The 19,157-nt window shown below is 43.3% G+C and overlaps 1 protein-coding gene across 1 annotated transcript in view; it reads right to left on the bottom strand.

Moving 5' to 3' along the window:
- Nucleotides 1-19,157, bottom strand: part of TCERG1L (transcription elongation regulator 1 like) — a 200,083-nt gene that overhangs the window by 143,970 nt on the left and 36,956 nt on the right. Inside the window, exon 4 of the mRNA XM_060033828.1 lies at nt 16,554-16,739. Coding sequence (XP_059889811.1) covers nt 16,554-16,739 — 186 coding nt within the window. The remainder of the gene's footprint in view (nt 1-16,553; nt 16,740-19,157) is intronic.

Genomic DNA, 19,157 nt, shown 5'->3' with positions numbered 1-19,157 from the left:
CTCATGGTGAATAAGACCCAGAGGCCCCTGTCATCCTGGATCTCACACATCCGGGGATGGGGGAGGGCAGCAGAGGGAAACAAGCCAGGAACAGACACTGAGGTAATTCCAGACAATGAGAAATGCTATCCAGGAAGTAAACAGGTGATGAGAGGGAGTTGATTCCCAAGGGTCCTTAGGATGAGCAAGCAGGGGTGCTTCTCAGCTGGGCCTGAACGGTGAAGGAGGGCCTCTAAGGCAGGGCAGTGGCCAGTGCAAAGGCCCCGAGGCAGCCAGGCTGGGTGTGAGGCTCGCTGGGAGAAGGGAGAGTGGCCAGCAGCAGCGGCAAGAGCACGGGCTGGGGCCACAAAAGGTGGCTTCCAGAGACTCTGGGGAGAAGTCTGGGATTTGTTCTAAGCTCCACAGGAGACAGTCAGTGGGAGTCTTAAGCAGGCGCAGGCTTGGCCTGCTGTACGTTCCTGAGAAGGGAACTCTGGCTCCTGTAGGGAACAGTGGCTGATAAGGGTGAGCGGAAGCAGAGAGATTTTGTGCGGCCACTCAGTCAACAGACGGTATCGGTCTGGACGAGGAAGTTGGACTTGGGCTGCAGATTAGGAGGGAAGACAGCGCTGATGGGTGGATGTGAGGTTACCAGGCAGGAGGAACCAAGGATGACCCTGGGGTGTTGGGTGCAGACACTGGACAGACGAGTGCTACTTATGAATGAGAGAGTGCTAGTGGAAGAGGGGGCTTTCCCAGAAGCCTCCAGGAGAAACCAGGTGTTTTGCATTGTTTCATAAGCAGGACCATGGGCAGGAAATCAATACTGCTTTTGTAGAAAAGTGCAGCTTGAGGTATCCATCAGAAACTGCATGTGTCCAGGGGGAAACTAGCTCTATCAACCTAGCACTCAAGGGAGAAACAGGGACTGAGATGAAGTTGGGATTAGTTACTACCTAGGATAAGAACACTTGGGATGCCAGAGAGGGAGGGTCCTGCACACCCCAGACTCTACAGATCTGTGCAAAGACCCCCCCCACCCCAAACCTGGAAGGACTATCAGAAGGGGAGGAAAGTGCTTCCAAAAGGAAAGAGGGGGCAATTGTTCCTGACATTTCAGGAAACAGTCCAGATGCCACCAGTAGCGGAATGGTTGATGCATTGCGTGGATTCAGACCAAGCAGCCAATGCTATGCCGCAGTGAACGTGACGGCATCACAACCACAAGGTCCCCCCTCGGCGGGGACTTCACAAAAAAACAATACATCGTTTTGAGCAAAAAAGGCAATCACGGAAGAATGCACGGACTATGATGACGTTTATGTAAAATTCAAAAAGCGCCTAAACTATGAAATACATCGTTTAGAAATAATGCTTATATGTAAACAGATTTCTCAAAAGCAGCACAGCAACGACTGGCACCTGTTTGGGAGAGTAATCGTTGCTGGGGAGGGCTGAGGCTCCCAGGAGCGCTAGGGGTACAGAAACATCCATTTCTTGGGCTCAGTGGGAGGTACTTGGGGGTCTACTGTATCAGTGTTCTTTTTTTTTTTTTTTTGCGGTACGCAGGCCTCTCACTGCTGTGGCCTCTCCCGTTGCGGAGCACAGGCTCCGGACACGCAGACTCAGCAGCCATGGCTCACCGGCGCAGCCGCTCCGCGGCATGTGGGATCTTCCCAGACCGGGGCACGAACCCGTGTCCCCTGCATCGGCAGGCGGACTCTCAACCACTGCGCCACCAGGGAAGCCCGTATCAGTGTTCTTTATACTTGGCATAGACATAGACATGCTTTTCTGTGCGTGCTGGGTTGCCAATTTTTCTTTTCAAAGAAAGAGTGAATTGGAGCTAACAGTGCAGACGAAGAATACAGCTCAAGTGATGGCAGCTCCTCAGGGAGGTTGCAGCAGACAGGTCACAGGAGGACTTTTGTAGACGGACAACCTTAAACAAGCTGACTTGCTGAGAGGAAGGGCTCACAGCTGGATCTCCATTTAGACACTTCTGCACCCGGCACGGCCCAAACGCGTTACCACCTGCTTGACTCTTTCTATCTCGCATGCATAGTACGAGTTCACTTGTGGGTAGCAAACTATACGAAGTCCTTTTTCGTTTGTTTAAATCCAATAATTTTTCTACTAAAAGCAGCTCATTCTCTCATTAGAAACACATATGTCTTTCTCACAGAAGCCAGCTGAGTCTCAGGCACTCTGGGGTATAAGTAATTACATTGCAGCAGGATTTTTGTCTCTACGAATCTCCAAAATGTTGATATGTATTATGACATTTTTTATTATACTGGAGGAGGAAACAATTCCTGGATAAGAAGAGAAAAGGCTGCATCCCCAAACGGCTGGGTTACTGTGGCTGCAGAGCCCATTTCAGCATCCTTGGCTTCGCTAATGGGATGAGTGGACAGCCCCACAGAGGCTGCGCGGAGAGTGTCTTGGAGACTTTCCTGCCTTGTTATGTAGCCTGGCGGGTACGTTCCTCATTGAAAAAAGGATCGTCACTTCCCAGCTGTTCTGTGGCAGGACAAAATGTTAAATTTAGACCATTAAATTGTTCTGGAAGCAAAAGAACAGGTGGTAAATGGCTTCCAAGGCAGATGGTACTTTTTAATAGTTGTATTTGCTAGTCACTTGCTGTACTGGAGGCCACAGCTCTCACTCATATTTTATCCTTTTCACTTCGATGCTTATGAAATGGTGGGCTAAGTTTTGAAAATAGCTACCATCATCCTTAAAAAAGAATCACTTCGCTTATTTCACCAAAGAGGGGCAGACGCTGGAGTTGCCTGGTGCTTGTATCCTCCTGAATGTGGGCCCCCACTTCCCACTTCCCTGTAACATCGAGGGGGCAGGTGAGAGGGTGCGGGCAGGTGAGGGGGGGCAGGTCCGGAGGGCTCCAGCCTGCAGAGGGCCAGGAAAGTAGTCCCATTCCCTAGGGCAAATCCTTCCGCACATCTTCCATTCCCCCTAGATAAACTCCACCTTCTCCTTAAAAACTAAGAAATAGGATACAAGACATGCTTTCCCCCCGAAAGTGTTCCTTCTATAACCTGAAATTCCAAGGCTTCAAGGAATAGATGGGAACGAGGCAAAGTGGATTAGCTGAGACCTGCTGGGAGGAAACGAAGAGAGCACCCCACCCCCGCCCCTGTCTGCTCATCCTTCAACCGCTGGCTCCCAACCCACGTGTGAATGCCCTCCGACGAGACCTCTGACAGTAAACCCTCCGCTCTGCCCACGCTTCCCTCTGCCCGTGCCCGATTCAGGAGCAAGCATGAGAGAAACAGCGTTAGGGATTACGTGGAATCAGCTGGATTCATCCTTGAATGGATCTGAGGTTCGGGAAACCGCCCGGAGCCGCTGCAGGCTGGGCAGGGACAGGGCGACAGGGCCCTCCAGCGGGTGACTCACAGGCTGGGAAGGGCAGGCGAGTGAACAGACTGCCACAAGCACGAGGCCAATGGGAAGCCCTGGTGTGCACGGGCTCCTGCGGAAGAGCAGCAGCAAGGACTAACTTGGCTGTACACGCTGGCGACACTCTGGAAGAGAAAACCCACTTTCCCATTGAGTCTGGAACTGGTCAAGGGGTTTGTATGTATGTATGTATGTATTTATTTATTTACTTGCCTTTCCTCAGGTTTATTTTTTATTTTTCATTTTATTTTTTTTTACAGCATGTTCTCATTAGTTATCCATTTTATACATATTAATGTATATATGTCAATCCCAAAATCCCAGTTCATCCCACCACCCACCCCGCCGTGGCTTCCCCCCTTGGTGTCCATACGTTTGTTCTCTACATCTGTGTCTCTATTTCTGCCCTGCAAACTGGTTCATCTGTACCATTTTCCTAGGTTCCACATATACGCATTAGTATATGGTATTTGTTTTCCTCCTTCTGACTTACTTCACTCTGTATGATAGTCTCTAGATCCATCCATGTCTCCACAAATGACCCAATTTCGTTTCTTTTTATGGCTGAGTAATATTCCATTGCATATATGTGCCACATCTTCTTTATCCATTCATCTGTCGATGGACACGTAGGTTGCTTCCATGTCCTGGCTATTGTAAATAGAGCTGCAATGAACATTGGGGTGCATGTGTCTTTTTGAATTACGGTTTCCTCTGGGTATATGCCCAGTAGTGGGATTGCTGGGTCATACGGTAATTCTAGTTTTAGTTTTCTAAGGAACCTCCATACTGTTCTCCATAGTGGCTGTATCAATTTACATTCCCACCAACAGTGCAAGAGGGTTCCCTTTTCTCCACACCCTCTCCAGCATTTGTTGTTTGTAGATTTTCTGATGATGCCCATTCTAACTGGTGTGAGGCGATACCTCACTGTAGTTTTGATTTGCATTTCTCTAATAGTTAGTGACGTTGAGCAGCTTTTCATGTGCTTCTTGGCCATCTGTATGTCTTCTTTGGAGAAATGTCTATTTAGGCCTTTTGGATTGGGTTGCTTGTTTTTTTAATATTGAGCTGCATGAGCTCTTTATATATTTTGGAGATTAATCCTTTGTCTGTTGATTCATTTGCAAATATTTTCTCCCATTCTGAGGGCTGTCTTTTCATCTTGTTTGTAGTTTCCTTTCCTTTGCAAAAGGTTTTAAGTTTCATTAGGTCCTATTAGTTTATTTTTGTTTTTATTTCCATTACTCTAGGAGGTGGATCAAAAAATATCTTGCTGTGATTCATGTCAAAGAGTGTTCTTCCTATGTTTTCCTCTAAGAGTTTGATAGTGTCCGGTCTTACATTTAGGTCTCGAATCCATTTTGAGTTTATTTTTGTGTATGTTGTTATGGAGTGTTCTAATTTCATTCTTTTACATGTAGCTGTCCAGTTTTCCCAGCACCATTTATTGAAGAGACTGTCTTTTCTCCATTGTATATCCTTGCCTCCTTTGTCATAGGTTAGTTGACCATAGGTATGTGGGTTTATCTCTGGGCTTTCTATCCTGTTCCATTGATCTATATTTCTGTTTTTGTGCCAGCACCATATTGTCTTGATTACTGTAGCTTTGTAGTATAGTCTGAAGACAGGGAGTCTGATTCCTCCAGCTCTGTTTTCTTCCCTCAAGACTACTTTGGCTCTTCAGGGTCTTTTGTGTCTCCATACAAATTTTAAGATTTTTTGTTCTAGTTCTGTAAAAAACACCACTGGTAGTTTGATAGGGATTGCACTGAATCTGTCGATTGCTTGGGGTAGTATAGTCATTTTCACAATATTGATTCTTCCAATCCAAGAACATGGTATATCTCTCCATCTGTTGGTATCATCTTTAATTTCTTTCATCAGTGTCTTATAGTTTTCTGCATAAAAGTCTTTTGTCTCCCTAGGTAGGTTTATTCCTAGGCATTTTATTCTTTTTGTTGAAATGGTAAATGGGAGTGTTTCCTTAATTTCTCTTTCAGATTTTTAATCATAAGTGTATAGGAATGCAAGAGATTTCTGTGCATTAATTTTGTATCCTGCAGCTTTACCAAATTCATTGATTAGCTCTAGTAGTTTTCCGGTGGCATCTTTAGGATTCTCTATGTACACTATCATGTCATCTGCAAACAGTGACAGTTATACTTCTTCTTTTCAAATTTGTATTCCTTTTATCTCTTTTTCTTCTCTGATTGCCGTGGCTAGGACTTCCAAAACTATGTTGAATAACAGTGGTGAGAGTGGACATCCTTGTCTTGTTCCTGATCTTAGAGGAAATGCTTTCAGTTGTTCACCATTGAAATGATGTTTGCTGTGGGTTTGTCATATATGGCCTTTATTATGTTGAGGTAGGTGCCCTCTATGCCCACTTTCTGGAGAGTTTTTTATCATAAATGGGTGTTGAATTTTGTCAAAAGATTTTTCTGCATCTATTGAGATGATCATATGGTTTTTATTCTTCAATTTGTTAATATGGTGTACCACATTGATTGATTTGCATATATTGAAGAATCCTTGCATCCCTGGGATAAATCCCACTTGATCATAGTGTATAATCTTTTTTTTTTTTTTTTGCAGTACACGGGCCTCTCCCATTGCGGAGCACAGGCTCCAGACGTGCAGGCTCAGCGGCCATGGCACACGGGCCCAGCTGCACCACGGCATGTGGGATCCTCCCAGGCTGGGGCACTAACCCGTGTCCCCTGCATCAGCAGGCAGACTCTCAACCACTGCGCCACTGGGGAAGCCCCAGTGTATGATCCTTGTAGTGTGTTGTTGGATTCTGTGTGCTAATATTTTGTTGAGGATTTTTGCATCTATATTCAACAGTGTTATGGGTCTGTAATTTTCTTTTTTTGTAGAGTCCTTGTCTGGTTTTGGTATCAGAGTGATGGTGGCCTCATAGAATGAGTTTGGGAGTGTTCCTTCCTCTGCAATTGTTTTGAAAGCATTTGAGGAGAATGGGTGTTAGCTCTTCTCTAAATGTTTGAGAGAATTCACCTGTGAAACCATCTGGTCCTGGACTTTTGTTTGTAGGAAGATTTTTAATCACAGTTTCAATTTCATTACTTGTGATTGGTCTGTTCATATTTTCTATTTCTTCCCGGTTCAGTCCTGGAAGGTTAACCTTTCTAAGAATTTGTCCATTTCTTCCAGGTTGTCCATTTTATTGGCACAGAGTTGCTTGGAGTAGTCTCTTAGGATGCTTTGTATTTCTGTGGTGTCCTTGTAACTTCTCCTTTTTCATTTCTAATTTTATTAATTTGAGTCCTCTCCCTCTTTTTCTTGATGAGTTTGGCTAAAGGTTTATCAATTTTGTTTATCTTCTCAAAGAACCAGCTTTTACTTTTACTGATCTTTGCTATCGATTTCTTTGTTTCTATTTCATTTATCTCTGCTCTGATCTTTATGATTTCTTTCCTTCTACTAACTTTGGATTTTATTTTTTCTTCTTTCTCTAGTTCCTTTAGGTGTAAGGTTAGCTTGTTTATTTGAGATGTTTGTTGTTTCTTGAGGTAGGATTGTATTGCTATAAACTTCCCTCTTAGAACTGCTTTTGCTGCATCTCATAGGTTTTGGATTATCATGTTTTCAATGTCATTTGTCTCTAGGTATTTTCTGATTTCCTCTTTGATATCTTCAGTGATCTCTTGGTTACTTAGTAACGTATTGTTTAGCCTCCATGTGTTTGTGGTTTTTACGTTTTTTGCCCTGTAAATGATTTCTAATCTCATAGCGTTGTGGTCAGATAAGATGCTTGATACTATTTCAATTTTCTTAAATATACTGAGGCTTGATTTGTGACCCAAGATGTGATCTATCTGGAGAAAGTTCCCTGCGCACTTGAGAAGAAAGTGTAAGCTGCTGTTTTTGGATGGAATGTCCTATAAATATCAATTAAATTCTACCTAGTCTATTGTGTCATTTAAAGCTTGTGTTTCCTCATTAATTTTCTGTCTGGATGGTCTGTCCATTGGTATAAGTGAGATGTTAAAGTCCCCCACTATTATTGTGTTACTGTTGATTTCCTCTTTTATAGCTGTTAGCAGTTGCCTTATGTATTGAGGTGCTCCTATGTTGGGTGCATATATATTTATAATTGTTGTATCTTCTTCTTGGATTGATCCCTTGGTCATTATGCAGTGTCCTTCCTTGTCTCTTGTAACATTCTTTATTTTAAAGTCTATTTTATCTGATATGAGTATTGCTACTCCAGCTTTCTCTTGATTTCCATTTGCATGGAATATCTTTTCCATCCCCTCACTTTCAGTCTGTATGTGTGCCTAGGCTTGAAGTGGGTCTCTTGTAGACAGCATACATATAGGTCTTGTTTTTGTATCCATTCACCGAGCCTGTGTCTTTTGGTCGGAGCCTTTAATCCATTCATGTTTAAGGTAATTATCAATATGTATGTTCCTACTACCATTTTCTTAATTGTTATGGGCTTGTTTTTGTAGGTCCTTTTCTTCTCTTGTGTTTCCCGCTTAGAGAAGTTCCCTTAGCATTTGTTGTAGAGCTGGTTTGGTGGTGCTGAATTCTCTCTTAGCTTTTGCTTGTCTGTAAAGCTTTTGATTTCTCCATCAAATCTGAATGAGATCCTTGCTAGGTAGAGTAATCTTGGTTGTAGGTTCTTCCCTTTCATGACTTTAAATATGTCATGTCACTCCCTTCTGGCTCGTAGAGTTTCTGCTGAGAAATAAGCTGTTAACCTTATGGGAGTTCCCTTGTATGTCATTTGTCATTTTTTCCCTTGTTGCTTTCAATAATTTTTCTTTGTCTTTAATTTTTGTCACTTTGATTACTATGTGTCTCGGCATGTTTCTCCTTTGGTTTATCCTGCCTGGGACTCTCTGTGCTTTCTGTACTTGGGTGGTTATCTCCTTTCCCATGTAAGGGAAGTTTTTGACTATAATTTCTTCAAATATTTTCTCGGGTCCTTTCTCTCTCTCTTCTCCTTCTGGGAACCCTATCATGTGAATTTTGTTGTGTTTAATGTTGTCTCAGAAGTCTCTTAGGCTGTCTTCATTTCTTGTCATTCTTTTTTCTTTATTCTGTTTTGCAGCAGTGAATTCCACCATTCTGTCTTCCAGGTCACTTATCCGTTCTTCTGCCTCAGTTATTCGGCTATTGATTCCTTCTAGTGTATTTTTTTTTTAAACATCTTTATTGGAGTATAATTGCTTTACAATGGTGTGTTAGTTTCTGCTATATAACAAAGTGAATCAGTTATACATACACATATGTCCCCATATCTCTTCCCTCTTGCATCTCCCTCCCTCCCACTCTCCCTGTCCCACCTTTCCAGGAGGTCACAAAGCACCGAGCTGATCCCCCAGTGCTATGCGGCTGCTTCCCACTAGCTATCTATTTTACATTTGGTAGTGTATATATGTCCATGCCACTCTCTCACTTCGTCACAGCTTACCCTTCCCCCTCCCCATGACCTCAAGACTATACTCTAGTAGGTCTGTGTCTTTATTCCCGCCTTGCTCCTAGGTTCTTCATGACCCTTTTTTTTTTTTTTTAGATTCCATATATACGTGTTAGCATATGGTATTTGTTTTTCTCTTTCTGACTTACTTCAGTCTGTATGACAGACTCTAGGTCCATCCACCTCACTACAAATAACTCAACTTCGTTTCTTTTTATGGCTGAGTAATATTCCATTGTATATATATGCCACATCTTCTTTATCCATTCATCTGTTGATGTAAACTTAGGTTGCTTCCATATCCCCGCTATTGTAAACAGAGCTGCAATGAACATTTTGGTACATGACTCTTTTGGAATTATGGTTTTCTCCGGGTATATGCCCAGCAGTGGGATTGCTGGGTCGTATGGTAGCTCTATTTTTATTTTTTTAAGGAACCTCCACACTGTTCTCCACAGTGGCTGTATCAATTTACATTCCTACCAACAGTGCAAGAGCGTTCCCTTTTCTCCACACCCACTCCAGCATTTATCGTTTGTAGATTTTTGATGATGGCCATTCTGACCGTTGTGAGATGATATCTCATTGTAGTTTTGATTTGCATTTCTCTAATAATTAATGATGTTGAGCCTTCTTTCACGTGTTTGCTGGCAATCTGTATATCTTCTTTGGAGAAATGTCTATTTAGGTCTTCTGCCCATTTTTGGATGGGGTTGTTTGCTTTTTTGATATTGAGCTGTATGAGCTGCTTGTAAATTTTGGAGATTAATCCTTTGTCAGTTGCTTCATTTGCAAGTATTTTCTCCCATTCTGAGGGTTCTCTTTTTGTCTTGTTTATGGTTTTCTTTGCTGTGCAAATACACATTCTTTTCAAGTGCACATGGAACATTCTCCAGGATAGATCATATCTTGGGTCACAAATCAAGCCTTGGTAAATTTAAGAATATTGAAATCGTATCAATTATCTTTTCTGACCACAACGCTATGAGACTAGATATTAATTACAGGAAAAAGATCTGTACAAAATACAAACACACGGAGACTAAACTATACACTACTTAATAACCAAGAGATCACTGAAGAAATCAAAGAGGAAATCAAAAAATACCTAGAAACAAATGACAATGAAAATACAACAACCCAAAACCTACGGGATGTAGCAAAAGCAGTTCTAAGAAGGGAGTTTATAGCAATACAATCCTACCTTAAGAAACAAGAAACATCTCGAATAAACAACCTAACCTTACACCTAAAGCCATTAGAGAAAGAAGAATGAAAAAACCCCAAACTTAGCAGAAGGAAAGATTTCAGAAAGATCAGATCAGAAATAAATGAAAAAGAAATGAAGGAAATGATAGCAAAGATCAATAAAACTAAAAGCTGTTTCTTTGAAAAGATAAAGAAAATTGATAAACCATTAGCCAGACTCATCAAGAAAAAAAGGGAGAAGAATAAATCAACAGAATTAGAAATGAAAAAGGAGAAGTAACAACTGACACTGCAGCAATACAAAGGATCGTGAGAGATTACTACAAGCAACTCTATGCCAATAAAATGGGCAACCTGGAAGAAATGGACAAATTCGTAGAAATGCACAACGTTCCGAGACTGAACCAGGAAGAAATAGAAAATATGAACAGACCAGTCACAAGCACTGAAATTGAAACTGTGATTAAGAATCTTCCAACAAACAAAAGTCCAGGACCAGATGGCTTCACATGAGAATTCTATCAAATATTTAGAGAAGAGCTAACACCTATCCTTCTCAAACTCTTCCATAATATAGCAGAGGAAGGAACACTCCCAACCTCATTCTATGAGGCCACCATCACCCTGATACCAAAAGCACACAAAGATGTCACAAAGCAAGAAAACTACAGGCCAATATCACTGATGAACATAGATGCAAAAATCCTCAACACAATACTAGCAAGCAGAATCCAACAGCACATTAAAAGGATCCTACACCATGATCAAGGGGGGTTTATCCCAGGAATGCAAGGATTCTTCAATATACGCAAATCAATCAATGTGATACACCATATTAAAAAATTGAAGGGGAAAAACCATATGATCATCTCAATAGATGCAGAGAAATCTTTCAACAAAATTCAACACCCATTTATGATAAAAACCCTCCAGAAAGTAGGCATAGAGGGAACTTTCCTCAACATAATAAAGGCCATATATGACAAACCCACGGCCAACATCCTCCTCAATGGTGAAAAACTGAAACCATTTCCACTAAGATCAGGAACAAGACAAGGTTGCCCACTCTCACCATTATTATTCAACATAGTTTTGGAAGTTTTAGCCACAGCAATCAGAGAAGAAAAAGAAATAAAAGGAATCTAAATCGGAAAAGAAGAAGTAAAGCTGTTACTGTTTGCAGATGACATGATACTATACATATAGAATCCTAAAGATGCTACCAGAAAACTGCTAATCAATGAACGTGGTAAAGCAGCAGGATACAAAATTAATGCAGAAAAATCTCTTGCATTCCTATACACTAATGATGAAAAATCTGAAAGAGAAATTAAGGAAACACTCCCATTTACCGTTGCAGCAAAAGGAATAAAATACCTAGGACTAAACCTACCTAGGGAGACAAAAGACCTGTATGCAGAAAACTATAAGACACTGATGAAAAAAATTAAAGATGATACAAACAGATGGAGAGATATACCATGTTCTTGGATTGGAAGAACCAACATTGTGAAAATGACTATACTACCCCAAGCAATCGACAGATTCAATACAATCCCTATCAAACTACCACTGGCATTTTTCACAGATCTAGAACAAACAATTTCACAATTTGTATGGAAACACAAAAGACCCCAAATAGCCAAAGCAATCTTGAGAAAGAAAAACAGAGCTGGATGAATCAGGCTCCCAGACTTCAGACTATACTACAAAGCTACAGTAATCAAGACAGTATGGTACTGGCACAAAAACAGAAATATAGATCAATGGAACAGGATAGAAAGCCCAGAGATAAACCCACACACATATGGTCACCTTATCTTTGATAAGGGAGGCAAGAATATACAGTGGAGAAAAGACAGCCTCTTCAATAAGTGGTGCTGGGAGAACTGGACAGCTACATGGAAAAGAATGAAATTAGAACACTACCTATCACCATACACAAAAATAAACTCAAAATGGATTAAATACCTAAATGTAAGGCCAGACACTATGAAACTCTTAGAGGAAAACATAGGCAGAATACTCTATGACCTAATCACAGAAAGATCCTTTTTGAACCATCTCCTAGAGAAATGGAAATAAAAACAAAAATAAACAAATGGGACCTTCTAGTGTATTTTTCATTTCAGTTATTGTATTGTTCACCTCTGTTTATTTGTTCTTTAATTCTTCTGCGTCTCTTTTAAACATTTCTTGCATCTTCTCGATCTTTACCTCCATTCTTTTTCCGAGGTCTTGGATCATTGTCACTATCATTATTCTGAATTCTTTTTTCTGGAAGGTTGCCTATCTCTACTTCATTTAGTTGTTTTTCTGGGGTTTTATCTTGTTCCTTTACCTGGTACATAGCCCTCTTCCTTTACATCTTGTCTATCTTTCTGTGAATGTGGTTTTTGTTCAACAGGCTGCAGGATTGTAGTTCTTCTGCTGTCTGCCCTCTGATGGATGAGGCTATCTAAGAGGGTTGTGCAAGTTTCCTGATGGGAGGGACTGGTGGTGGGTAGAGCTGGCTGTTGCTCTGGTGGGCAGAGCTCAGTAAAACTTTAATCTGCTTGTCTGCTGATGGGTGGGGCTGGGTTCCCTCCCTGTTGGTTGTTTGGCCTGAGGTGACCCAACACTAGAATTTACCCGGGCTCTTTGGTGGAGCTAATGTTGGACTCTGGGAGGGCTCACGCCAAGGAGTACTCCCCAGAATTTGTGCTGCCAGTTTCCTTGTCCTCACGGTGAGACACAGCCACCCCCCACCTCTGCAGGAGACCCTCCAACACTAGCAGGTAGGTCTGGTTCAGTCTCCTATGGGGTCACTGCTCCTTCCCCAGGTCCCGATGCGCACACTACTTTGTGTGTGCCCTCCAAGAGTGGAGTCTCTGTTTCCCTCAGTCCTGTCGAAGTCCTGCAATCAAATCCCGCTAGCCTTCAAAGTCTGATTCTCTAGGAGTTCCTCCTCCCGTTGCCAGACCCCCAGGTTGGGAAGCCTGACGTGGGGCTCAGAACCTTCACTCCAGTGGGTGAACTTCTGTGGCATAAGTGTTCTCCAGTTTGTGAGTTACCCACCCAGCAGTTATGGGATTTGACTTTATTGTGATTGCACCCCTCCTGCCATCTCACTGTGGCTTCTCCTTTGTCTTTGGATGTGGGGTATCTTTCTTGGTGAGTTCCAGTGCCTTCCTGTCAATGATTGTTCAGCAGTTAGCTGTGATTCTGGTGCTCTCGCAAGAGGGAGTGAGAGCACGTCCTTCTACTCCACCATCTTGAACCAATCTCCTTCAAGGGGTTTTTTAAATAGGGTGTCTTACTCGAAATCCTAAACCTTGTTAAAGGCATATGATTCAGCCACTCTCATGGCTGATCTTCTTTCCAGCACAGAGCCTTCTTCCTTTTGGGTCCTACAGTTACTGGACCAGAACTTCTTCATACACCAGTCCTGGTTTCCGCGGTTTAAGTAGACATCTAGAACACGAACTAGGGTTTCTTGATGGAGCCCCTACTAACATTTGGGGCCAGATAATCCTTTACCACAGGTGCTGCCCTTTGCTGTCAGATGTGTAGCAGGATCCCTGGTCTCTATCCTCTAGATCCCAGTAGCAACCACCAAGTTTCAATGACCAAAAAATGTCTCTGGTCACTGGCGAGTATCTGCTGGGGACAAAACTGCCCCCAGTTGAGAACCATAAAGCTGAACCACATAGGGCTTCTGAGGCTATCTGGCTCTTATCTCCAAGCTTAGGGTGTAAATAAAATAGTCTAACTCATTTATCTAAAATGGGAATTATTATCTTCTGAATAAAAGCAGGATTATTCATCTGTAGATAAATTAAAGTTCATGTGCTTTTATAAAATCAATTTGAATATGGAGCAAACTTCCCAGAGAGGTGTGTTTTTCTGGGCCTATGATATCTCTCTTTCTGTCGATGCCATTCTATCCCCTTGGCCCCCCTCCCTCCACCAGCCGTCCTTTCTCCTATCCCCACCCCTCCTCCACTCCATCTGTTTTCAGGGGGGTTAGGGATTTCTGAGCAGAATACCTGGACCTCCACTGAGAATCAGGACTATCCACTCTTCAGTCTCACTGGCTCACATTCCATAGGGCTACTGACGGGGGTTAAAAAAACCCAGCTCTGATGGACAAACTGTCTGCCCTCAGTCTCCTTCAAGGCTTGGTTCTCAGAAAGTATTCAAGGGAAATTCTGAGAAGGTTTTCATCAGGGACCTAGCCAGTCTCTCTCAAATGCCTTCTTCTAACATCAAGAGGAGAGCCAGGGCTTCCCTGGTGGCGCAGTGGTTGAGAATCTGCCTGCTAATGCAAGGGACACGGGTTCGTGTCCCAGTCCGGGAAGATCCCACATGCCGCGGAGCAACTAGGCCCGTGAGCCACAACTACTGAGCCTGTGCATCTGGAGCCTGTGCTCCGCAACAAGAGAGACCGTGATAGTGAGAGGCCCGCGCACCGCGATGAAGAGTGGCCCCTGATTGCCACAACTAGAGAAAGCCCTCGCACAGAAACGAAGACCCAACACAGCAAAAATTAATTAATTAATAAACTCCTACCCCCAACATCTTCAAAAAAAAAAAAAAGAAAACCACAGTTTTATTCCTTTAAAAAAAAAAAAAAAAAAGAGGAGAGCCAGGGCAACACTTCTAGGTAGGTAGGTGGTCCTCCCTGCCAGAGAACCACTTACAGGGGCAGCCCTGGAAGTACCATATCCAACACTGGGATCGGCCAAAGAGCTCAGGGACCACCCACTGGGCTGGGGTCACTCGTCCAGACCCGCAGCCCCAGTTTCAACCCCTGTAGTTTCAGATCAAAGGGACCAACGCCAGCAAGACAAAGGCCATATCAGAAGCACCTGTTAAGTAGGGCCCCTTCATCTTCTGACTGTCCACTTCGGCAGTTTTGTACAAGATAGATCACATGGAGGTTGTCTTTCTAACTGAATGCACATTATGGCAGATTTGATTATAGAGCCTTCTAAAATGCCAACATGGAAAGACGCCTAATGATTATGTCACTTTATAAATCATATAAGAGACATGAAGAGTGAAGCCGCCCCTGGGGTACACAGGGCTTGGTTTTGGGTTCTTTCTAAGATTAATTTGCTCAGAAAATAGTAAGTCATCCTTAATAAATGCCAGTAGACTGATGGATTTTAAAACCAGAATCTTGACACAGCTGTAAATTATGTTCCACACAGGAGATTATCCATGTGCTTTATTTATTCTCCCCGTCACACCCTAACTGCATGTTCACTAACACACTGAAATAGAAATAAGATTTGTTCTTGAGAATACAACATTCTATTACCAACGAATTTATCAGGTCAACATAGAAACACAGAAGCCAAGGTCCAGTGTTGAGAAGACCACATCAGATTTACTAGAAACACGACCAGAAAACCAAAAGCACTCCCCAAACTGGAAAGTAATGAAACCAGGTTAATCTATTTCTACCATGAAAAAAGATTATGTGTCTCACAATCTAAAGATGCTTCTATGACAGATAACCTAGCAATTAATGATATAGTGCTAATATACAATTCTAGGGTTAACTCTAGTATAGAATTAATATTATGATTCAACAGAATTTCTATCCAAGTCTTACTGTATCATGTGAAAAACTAAAACTCAAGTAATAGTGCTGACTCCCAAGACTCCAGTACTTACTAAAGGTTATTCCAAGTCAATGCTGTTTTTGTGACATTTAAGGACAGACCCAAACATGCACTCACCAGGACAGCTGGGACACGTGGAGTGCTGGTGACAGTTAGCAGATGTGCGCGTACAGCTGAGAACATGTTTGGACAACAGAGTTGCAACCAATGCAGGACCAGGCCTTCCGCATCTCATCCTGCATCTCAGCATCGCTCACAACACCAGAATGTAAGCCAGCCCCGTCTCCGCCCCGCGGACTTAGAATAGTACACCTGCTGAATGGGTGAGCTCCAAACCTTGGTGGCTACCCTGTCTCTTCCTCAGCCACGGGCTTCGGTGGACCTCTGCACCAGTCCCACCGTGGTGGGGAGGACCCCACTCCATGTGTTCAGAGCAGGCCCAGCTGGCCAGCCCAGGAGGGATGGCTCAGTGAGGGCCCCATGTGAGTCTGAGTTTTGTACTTTTTTGTGTTTTATTAACTCCGATGCTTGACTGTTTTCCATCATGTTGCCTTTGCTTTTATCCAAGCCCCACACACGAAAATTAGAAATTTCTCGGTCATGTGCATCACTCCCCATGAAGAGTTAGTAAAGGAATGTCTCATTTCTTCAAACAGAAACTTTACACTTCGCTTTATGGCAGAAAATGCCCGGGTTGACTAACATGACCTTGGTCAAGGGAACTGAGGTCCGTTTGCGTGATCTGAGGATGAGCCCTCCCCGACGCCCCCAGCACGCAGGGAACCATGAATCTGGGGGACAGCAGGTCCCCGCCTTGGTCTCCACGCTGTGGACTCCGAAGCAGCCCGAGGCTCTGAGAGACCAGGCTGTGGACTTACCAGAGAAGGGTGTGGTCCGCAGGGGTATTTTGATGGGCGCCAGGGTCAGGAAGTGGCAAGGCTGCACACTGGAGGGGGATGGGCCCCCAAGTCCCTCGGGGTCCACGGAGACCATGGTGGTGGTGGCAGTGGTGATGGCAAAGGTGGGGCCGCTGCCGACAGGCTTAAGGCTGTTGTGATGACCACCTGAAGAGGGGGGACAGGGAGGTCAGCACAGGTTGCCCGGTGTCCCCTGGAGACGATGCCATTTCATCATGCAACATACGAGCAGCCAGAAAACAAGGCCGTGGTAACCCCCTTTCTTGGAAGCCTGTGCCCTGGGCCACTGTCCCTGAAATAAGTGTGATGAGCTCTTTACCCACCCGAATGTCACCTGTGCACAGAGCTGTGTGTCCTCATAAGGCTCACAGTCACCAGGGGACACTCCTGCCTCAAAGAGAAGCACGTTGCTGCAGCTCACAATACGACGCTCAGTAAACAAAGCTGATTATACAGTCATTTCCATTTCTACACTATACAGTCACTCGGTCAACAAATTTCACTGGGTCAGTTAGATGCCAAGCATGTTCTAGCTCTTAGGGACAGAGTCACACGTCTCTCACTTTAAATCGAAAGGGCACGCTCACTCCCAGATCCTTGAATTTCTTTTTATTTCTGTTTTTCTGTACTTTCCAAACGTCCTATGATGGGCATTTACAGATTTTTAAAATGCAATTTAATTTTTTTATAGAGCAGGTTTAGGGTTACAGAAAAACGGAGCAGAAAGTACAGAGAATTCCCACATATTCCCCCACACCCGGTTTCCCCTCTTATCGCCCTTTTGGGTTGGGTGCTACATTTGTTACCATTAATGGATAAACCAGCACTGATACATTATTATCACCCAAAGTCCATAGTTTACATTAGGGGTCACTGTTTATGTTGTACATTCTATGAGTTTTGCCAAATGCAAAACTAAAAATCCCGTGTGCTCTGCCTGTTCATCTCCACAAGCTAGAAATGACTGAGCTCAGTGAGGAAGGTATGTCGAAAGCTGAGACAGGCTGAAAGTGGGGCCTCTTGGACCCTTAGCCAAGTCGTGAATGCAAAGGGAAAGTTCTTGAAGGAAATTAAAAGTGCTACTCCAGTGAATACACAAATGATAAGAAAGAGAAACAGCCTTATTGCTGATGTGGAGAAAATCTGAGTGGTCTGGATAGAAGATCAAACCAGCCACATCATTCCCTTAAGCCAAAGCCTAATCCAGAGCCAGTCCCCAGCTCTCTTCAATTCTATGAAGGCTGAGAGACGTTAGGAAGCTGCAGAAGAAAAGTCTGAAGTTAGCAGAGGTCGGTTCATGAGGCTTAAGGAAAGAAGCCATCTCATAACACAAAAGTGCAAGGGGAAGCTGCAAGTGCTGATGTAGAAGCTGCAGCAAGTTATCCACAAGATCCAGCTCAGATCATTAGTGATTTTCAGTGCGGATTAAACAACCTCCTATTGGAAGAAGATGGCATCTAGGACTCTCATAGCTGGAGAGGAGAAGTCAATGCCTGGCTTCAAAGCTTCAAAGGACAGGCTGACTCTCTTGTTTGAGGCTAATGCAGCTGGTGACTTTAAGTTGAAGCCAATGTTCATTTACCATTCTGAAAATCCCAGGGCCCTTAAGAATTATGCTAAATCTACTCTGTCTGTGTGCTATAAATGGAACAACAAAGCCTGGATGACAGCACATCGGTTTACAACATGGTTTACTGAACATTTTAAGTCCACTGTAGAAATCTACTTCTCAGAAAAAAAATTCCTTTCAGAATATAATCGCTCCTTGACAATGCACCTGGTCACCCAGGAGCTCTAATGGAGATGGAGAGGAGATTAATGTTGTTTTCGTGGTAACACAACATCCATTCTACAGCCCATGGACCAAGGAGCTATTTTGACTTTCAAGACTTATTATTTAAGAAACACATCTCATAAGGCTATAGCTGCCACAGACAGTGATTCCTCTGGTGGATCTAAGCAAAGTAAATTGAAAGCCTTCTGGAAAGGATTCATCCTTCAAAATGCCATTAAGAGTACTTGTGATTGGTGAGAAGGGATCAAAACATCAACCGTAGCAGGAGTTTGGAAGAAGACGGTTCCAACCCTCATGGGTGACTTTGAGGGGTTCAGACTTCAGTGGAAGAAGTTACTGTAGATGTGGTGGAAACAGCAAGAGAACTAGAGTTCGAAGTGGAGCCAAAGATGTGAGTGAATTGCTGCAATTTCACAATAAAATTTTAATGGATGAGGAAGGAGTTGCTTAGGGATGAGCAAAGAAAGTGGTTCCTTGAGATAGAATCTGCTCCTGGTGAAGATGCTATAAAGATTATTGAAATGAAGACAAAGGATAAAGAAGATTACATACACTGAGTTGAGAAAGCAGTGAAAGGGTTTGGGAGGACTGACTCCAATTTCGAAAGAAGTTCTACTGTGGGTAAAATGCTATCCAATGGCATTGCCTGCTACCGAGAAATCATGCTTGAAAGGAAGTCAACTGATGCGGCAGATTCTCTGCTGTCTTTACTTTAAGAAATCGCTGCAGCCTCCCCAGCCTTCAGCGACCACCACCCTGACCAGTCAGCA

The sequence above is a fragment of the Delphinus delphis genome, chromosome 16 (assembly GCF_949987515.2).
Source record: "Delphinus delphis chromosome 16, mDelDel1.2, whole genome shotgun sequence".
Classification (NCBI taxonomy): Eukaryota; Metazoa; Chordata; class Mammalia; order Artiodactyla; family Delphinidae; genus Delphinus; species Delphinus delphis.
Note: the sequence above shows the minus strand (reverse complement) of the source record. Positions and strands in the feature narration are given on the sequence as shown.